The following is a 7,615-nucleotide window of genomic DNA, read 5'->3' on the forward strand; positions in this document are numbered from 1 at the left end:
CAAAATCATTCGGACACGAGTGTAGGCTGACGACGCATTCGCATGTCCAGCGTTACTTTGCTTGTGCTAAATTCAGCTAGAATTTTTGGGAGCTCCAATGCACACGTACATCCTAAGGTCGCACGTTCAGACCCCGTCGTAAAGTTGGAGGCGACGGTTCGCGACAGTTTTCGCCTCGTCGAGATGCAAATGCGACAGAGAGCCCAGACTCGGCCGTAAAAGCGGGAGCTTGTGCTACTTCAGCGGACGGAATGATGAGATGTAACGGCGAAGAGAGAAAAAAAGAAACAGAGAAAGTATCATAAAGTATCCACAATTAAGACAGACAGATTTTAAGGGATTACTCACACATGGTATTGTCGTCCGGTCGAGCGACGAATCCGGCATTGCGATAAAGAGACACGGTATTGAAGAAAGAAACAAGGAAGATAAGAGAGAGATGGGCCACTACATGTCGCGCGTATGAAACGAGGATGTACCGTCGTCCAATCTCGACGGAAATCAATAGATGTAAAACCAGGAGAAACGAAGAGAGAACAGCGTGGGCCGCGCTCGGACGTTCGGGTCCCGAAATTAAAACGTCAGTCTGACCGCGCGTGGGGTGGACAATAAAAAAGGGAAGGAAGAAGACAAAAAGTGACGAACAGAAGAGAACAAAAAGGAAGAAGACGGGAAGAGAACATAAAACGTGAAATGCACCCCGTTCAGTCGTCCAAGAGAAAGCAAAACAGCGAAATTACTTGACGCAGGTCCGATGTGACTTTGTATATAATTTATTGTTATCATAATTAATGTATCAATAATCAATGTACAATAGATTTCCCTACGCTTGAAATACCGCTCTCCTCGTCCTTCGGACGCTGTAATTCCCCCACGTCCTTTCACCGAGAGCTGCGAGAGTGCCTCGATTATTACCGTTTCGAACACAATCGATCATCGGGCGACTCGACGACGGCGCGCCTCGACGGGGGAATCACCGCGTAAAAACAGATATATTTATATATATATATATATATACTTTTTTGTTTATATATATATACATATATAGCGTTAACAAGTATGGTATATCGATAAACGATCAAAAAGTGTTACACAAATTACAAACGGGGGAGCGTTACGCCGACACGACGGACACTCGACGTACTGCTATGTAGTGTATCCTGCTCTAACAACTATCCTGTCCACCGCCATTCGTTCCGACTGTTGAATCGAGTTCTAATAATTTTACGCAACTACATGTACGCGCACGCATATAAGTATATGCATACATATGCGTGTGTGCGTGTGCGCGTATACAGGGTGTCCCGCCGCTGCTTCCCGGTTGCCCTTTCAACCGTGGCAAACCGTGTAGCAAAGCAAGTGAAGAAATGAAAGAAACGCCGATTGTCTCCGATGTCGGAGCTCCGTGAAGTTAGCCGAGATAGAATAAGTGAGAGTTTCCTTCAAATTCGAAACCCGCGCCCGGAATATCGAGAAAAACACTTCGCGTCTCGACGAATTAATTAATTAATTGACAAACCGATTTCACCTCCGTGGCTGAGTAGCTGAGTCGATCGAACTCGAGAGAACGCTGTGTGTTATCGATATAATAAAAAACGAAAAATGTCACGGACGTCGAAAGAGTCCCGATCGAATCATCGTTAAAAAAGCATTGGCTTTCCTTCCTTTCTTTCTTTTTTAAATTGTCAGATAGCTCTCACGGCTAAAAGGGCAGTCGATAGTGACGGGGCATTCTGTATACGGACGTCGATATATTTCGAACGCTCAAAAATCGAAGCAAAAGTCAGTTGACACGCGAGTAACGTCGTCTTTGCAGACCGGAAACGGAAGATGAGCGAGCTCGAAGTTACGTTGGAACGATAACGCGTGATTACCGTCAATGATTTTCTCAAGGTTACCCTCTTTTGTCGCATGTGGCAAGCCATTGGAAAAGACAAAGTGGATTTTCTAATAGTCGTTTTAACACTACTAAACTGGACAGCACAAAAGAATCCGAAATATCCTTTCATTGTGTCTCGATTTCACATACATTGGCACGAGATTCCGTAGGAAATAATTTCAGTACGTGCATATGACCGACCTTGAAGCGAAATTGTCTCGCGCATCCTTCAGTGTCGGACGTACTTAAATGCGAATTGAAACTATCAGTGAAATGGAAACTGGAAGACGGAAAATATCTTCAACGAAATGAAAACGATATGAAGTAGTACTTCGCAAGCTCGGGATGGAATATTTCGTACAAACATTATCATAAAAATCGACAGTCTTATAAGAACGTTTGACACCGACAGATCAAAATATAGGAACACAATTCTTAAGCTAACTTGCAACAGTGTAAAAACAATGGCTTACCGGTTTAGTAAAAGTGTCAATTTTTTTTTATTTTTTTTCTTTTACTTTTAATAAAGTTGAACTATTATATAGCCGAGTACCATTTGGACACGTGACAAATATTCTCAACAAATATCCGAATCAGAGTAGAAAGTTCTGTAAAAGAGCAGTTTAATGAGTACCTTATTCGTAAATACCGCTTTAAAACCACGGTTGGCCAAATTCTTTTTTTATATTAAAAACACGTGGAAATCTTTACCACATCGATGCGTGTCTTTAAGTTAGATAATTATTAAGTGCACCTATATCGACATACAATGGAATTTTTCGAAAAGAACTCTCTTGCCTCAATTATCGGTGATAATGAATCCATTTATAAAATGTTTGGCACTATGACTTGTTAAAAAATTTCGCTATATGTGATTTCTATTTTCCAGAAGTAAAGAACTTATACATGACTTATAATAGAATCATGGATCTCGCCACGAGAGGAACAAAGAGTTCATATTCTTTGCGTGGCACTATGAAATACATCTGAACGATATAAGAGAACACATTATATAGAGAGAGACTTTATAATATATTAGATTTATAGAATGTATCAAGTTGCATCAAAAGAGTGTTTTTCCTTTTCCACAGTGGTTGTTGAAATTACCATTTTTCTACTAACGGTCGATACAAAGTGCTAGATATAAAATATGAATATTAATCACTGTTTCACATAAATAGATGGTACGTTGGCCTTCTATGAATCAACGCGTTTGTAAACGATCAGTGCCAAGAAAATGCCAAGTTCCCCTTTCGCTCTCGTCTGCGTTATAAATGGTCAAGAACTTGTTAGGCGAAATTGATTTCTTCCTCTCTTTTTGTTTCATGGGTCGTTCAAATCTCAACGAACTATGCATCGGATAATATCCGAAAATTAGTAAAAATCTCTCACCAGCGGTCCACTCTTCGAGTGTTCGTATATACTGGCGACCCAATTCGCCCTTGATTACGAAAGAATCGAAGTTACAGGTATCAATATAACTGTACTCTCAATGTACTTTCTCAAGAACATTCAAAAGACTGAATTAATAAGAATTTAATCCTTCCTCGATTTTTAATTAATTTTTTCGTCGATTTTTAGCAAAGTGGAACAAACTACTGTCACGTCTCTCTACTGATGTCTTCAATCAGAAAAGATCTGATCGAGCACAAGAGTCATCAACCCTCTGTCGCGTATTTTTTTGTCAACGATGATATATCTTTAAAAAAGAAAGAAAAGTTGACCACGCGTCCAGTTTCCATCGCAAATTACGTTTCTACTAAAAAGTTTTCATGTTGGTATGCTCACGTGTTATTAAAAGAACATCTGAAAACGAGATCATTTGAAAGAACGAACGTGGGATACGACAGAGGGTTAACTGTTTATAAAATGGGTCCGCTGCAAGTTGTTCCGCGATTGACTACTCGATATATAACAGTCGTGCGGCTGTCACGCTTGGGTTATATTTATATATTGATCCCCTGAACCACACTATCGAGTTACGATGCTGAGAAGCACGAAAGATGGTTCTTTAGAATTCACGGTAAAAACGAAGGAGACACGGGACACAATATCCACACATCGGTTACGAAATTCTATCGCTCACCCCAGGCATCAGGCATTATTGCTGAATTCGTGAACATCCGTTACAGCGAACGATAACTATGGTAACTTGAATTATCAGGGAAATTCATAGCGGGGAAAAGAGGTCTCTCAGCTCCTCAAACGTCGGGGAATATCCGAACAATCCGCGATGTATCACCCATCGCAATAGAATATCGTCGATGCGGATCTCTTGCATTTGTCGGAAGTTCAACTTCTTTCTCTGCGTTTCCGAGATCGCAAGTCCTTTCTTTTTTTTTTCACGGTGCAGAGATTGCTCGAATTGTTCGTATCTGCTCTGACGCCTCGCTCGAGCGTACCTCGTTTTCCCCCCTACTACTACTGGTAAACAATGTGAAATCCGCGAATAAATTGAGAAAGAGAAGAGGACATAGAGTTATAACCGAGGGTAATCTCTTATAGTGTCCATACACATACACTGTAAAGATACTGTGATGAGAATTACATTTGAGTGAGCGTGTGAACGTGAATCGAGAATGGACTTTACACAATTGAGATCGGGGGGTTGACGTGAGACGAGACATCGTGACAGGTGGTAAAAATACGTTCGTGATTCGTGACAGGGGCGCTACGTAATGGTTCCAAAAGGTTCCTAAATAGTTCATAACTGACGTAGATGTCAGTGTACATGTATTTGTGTCTTTGTGTGGGCGTGTGTGTGTGTGTGTGTGTGTGCACGCGTATGACTAGATATACGTGTACATTCGTATTTCGTGTGTTGTACGGTGGTGTGAGCATGAATAAGATGCGGGAACGTTCAGTACCACGCTGCAACTAGAGATGTGAGTTTAACGATCGCGTTTATTAGCTGGTCGCTCGTTGAAAGTAACACGGTATTAAGAACGCGAGACTCGCGAGACGGAAGGTTCTCTAACACGTCCCGCTGGATTATAATTATTTTTCTTTTTTTTCTCCATTACTATCACAGCTCAACGTAAGGCAGTAGATAGATGCTCGATTTCACGTGCAGCGCGACCGGTATCTCGAAGCGCGAATATTCCGCTGCTAATTATTCAACATCATCGTACTGGCGGCTCGACGGCGATCGCGTCTCTTTTTTTCGCTTTCTTTTTATTCTCTTTCGGCTCTTTCCGACACACAGCGCCGGCGATAAACTCTCTTTCGTGTCTTTTTCGATCCTCGTGGAAAGCTACTTTTCCTAGACGTGCGTAGCGTACCATGAAAAAATCAGCGTGCCGTTCATCTCGCGATCGTTCGATTAATGCAACTTCGTGGCATTACACAGCATGAGCAAAATTCACATCTCTACGCACGTTCTGGGCAGGGAGGCAGGAGAGATTGAACAGTAGACTAGTAATATAGCACAGACTAATATGACTAACGTAAGAACGTGACGAGGGGGTGACGTACTCGAGGTTAATGGGAAATTGCTTGATACTACAAGAGCTAAGTAATTCTGGAAAATGAGACAGCACACAAATACTTTGGACACAAGTTCGGATGTACGTCCAAGAAACTTTGTCCCGTTTTACATTTCACTGTGCGCTCTCTGATCGAGAGCTGCGTTGCTGCCTGATGACTACAGAAAGTTCCGCTCCGACACAACTCTGGCGCTGTTACCTTTAATTATTATGCCATTGATACCGACAACGAATAATCAGTGCAACTTTGTCCAAGTCGATAGAAGTCACGTCATGCTTCAACAAATGCAAATTTCTACGTTAATTTGCAGCGTTAATGCTACACGACGATACGCAAGTATTCAGCCGATTTGTAGAATATACAGTCCGCTATAAGAAAGTAGAAGAGAAAAGAAATCACAGGTTGCAAAGAAGCATATTTTGAATTGACACTTAACGCACATAGTTCATTGCTTTTTTTGATTGAACTTGATTTGCGAGGTATCAGGTATTCTTATTGTAATGTTATTATTACGGGTTCCTTCTCTGATGTAATTCTGATCGCGTGTATGTACAATCGGTATTAATATAAATTAATTAATATATGACAGTTGCACGCATATATTTGATTTAGAACAAGTGCTGGAAACCACACGGAATTTCCTGACGTATTAAATAACGTTAGAGCTTCTAGAGAATCTAATTGCAGCAATCTAAAAGTGCGGTGCGAGTGTACTGAGAACGTGAACATCGTGGATATTTTGTGCATACATAAAAAAACATGCTAATAGAGAGAGAGAGAGAGAGAGAGAGAGAGAGAAACAAAGAAAAACCGGACAACGAAAATGATCCAAGCAGTACGAAAAAAAAAAAGAAGAAAAAAGAAAACAGAACCGCGAGAGGTAACGTAGGACATTCGTACTGGCGGATGCGCTTTGTTTGCAAAAATTCATAAAATGTAACACAGGTAAAAGGCGAAATTTTTCAGTAACCTATTTGAGCCGTCTCTACGAACACGAGGAGAAGTGTGTATGGAATAGCACACGCTCGATGTGTCAATGACATTAACATTATACAATTATCGTCCTGTTGCTCGAGATCTTTTTACGACTTTTCCATATTCTATGGTTGTGCTATTTCGGCGACTGAATGCTCAGTCCACGCAATTTCTGGCGACTCAGAGCTATAAGCCGCCAAACGAGCGAGAAGTCGCGAGTTGAGCGGCTGCGACAAGCTCGTTCGTCTGCGTCGATGATAATCGCAGATTATCGGCGAAATCCGCCGTCATCAATCAGGATCGTCTTCCCTCAACAACGGCACGATTTTTTGCTTTCGCACATTCACGCACGTCGGAGCGGACTTTGTCGTCGGGCATTCCGAGTCTCGGGAACACCGAAACGCGAGACTCAGAGATCCCATTCATTCGCAGATAATAGCAAAAACGAAGCAAAACGAGTTTTTTCAACAACGACAAAATTCTTACAGAGGTCTAATTGTATCATTGTAACACACCGTGTTGTACAATGTGTTCGTGGCTTCCTACCTCCCCCCCCCGAAGGTCGCATTGAAATTCCGCAGGAAAGCAGGGCGCGGGAGTAATCAAACGATCGCAAACGCAATATTCGGCGAGAATCGAAGAAGGTGATAAAGAACGGAGATCAGAGGCTGGTTGGTACGCTATAAAGGGGACAATTCGTTTCTGTTTCAGCGACTCGTTTACGATCCCCTCGTTTTACTTCGCGCGAGCTTCATTGGCGTGTAGCGTGGTACTTTCTTAGCCTGATCAGTGTGCGGTATTGGGCATCCCGCTCAACGTGGGTACAGCGGTAAGAATCGATTAGTCAGGGTGCGTGGTGTTGCGTGAACCATTACGTTACGCACCTGGTTCACACGGTAAGCCATGTGCCAGGCCGGCGAGTTCACGTATCCGTTCGTGTAGGTCCAGCGGTTGTAATCACCACCTGTCGAAAAGCATATGTAAAGTACACCGGGCATACATATATGTGTGTGCATGTAACGCGCTCTTCTGTCGTGCGCGAGAGACCTGTCACTCCGCTCGCTCAAAGTGATCTAGGGGACCTATAACACTCTCTTAGCGTAGCCAAGGTGAAAAGAAAGCACAGGGAACCAGGGTCGATCGGTGGTTCCTTTCGCGTAGCTATCACGTGTGCCGGGACACTCGTAGGAGGAATCTCGCCGCGAGAGATGAGGAAGAAAGACCGGGGGAAAGAGAGTCTTCGGGGACTTGGGCGAAAGAAACGCGATCTCGCTC

At 42.7% G+C, this 7,615-nt stretch overlaps 1 protein-coding gene across 4 annotated transcripts in view; it reads right to left on the bottom strand.

The window, feature by feature from the left end:
- Positions 1-7,615, bottom strand: part of LOC105187669 (FERM, ARHGEF and pleckstrin domain-containing protein 1) — a 35,796-nt gene that overhangs the window by 5,064 nt on the left and 23,117 nt on the right. Inside the window, exon 12 of one of the 4 annotated variants that reach the window (XM_025306045.1) lies at positions 3,195-7,304. The exons of 2 other annotated variants lie outside the window; for them this stretch is intronic. In XM_025306045.1, coding sequence (XP_025161830.1) covers positions 7,153-7,304 — 152 coding nt within the window. In that variant the 3' untranslated portion in view covers positions 3,195-7,152. Of the gene's footprint in view, positions 1-3,194; positions 7,305-7,615 lie in introns of those variants that run through there. One more of the 4 variants, XM_019843396.2, reaches the window with a different exon arrangement.

This window comes from Harpegnathos saltator, unplaced genomic scaffold, assembly GCF_003227715.2.
Source record: "Harpegnathos saltator strain DR-91 unplaced genomic scaffold, Hsal_v8.6 scaffold121, whole genome shotgun sequence".
In the NCBI taxonomy this organism is placed as follows: Eukaryota; Metazoa; Arthropoda; class Insecta; order Hymenoptera; family Formicidae; genus Harpegnathos; species Harpegnathos saltator.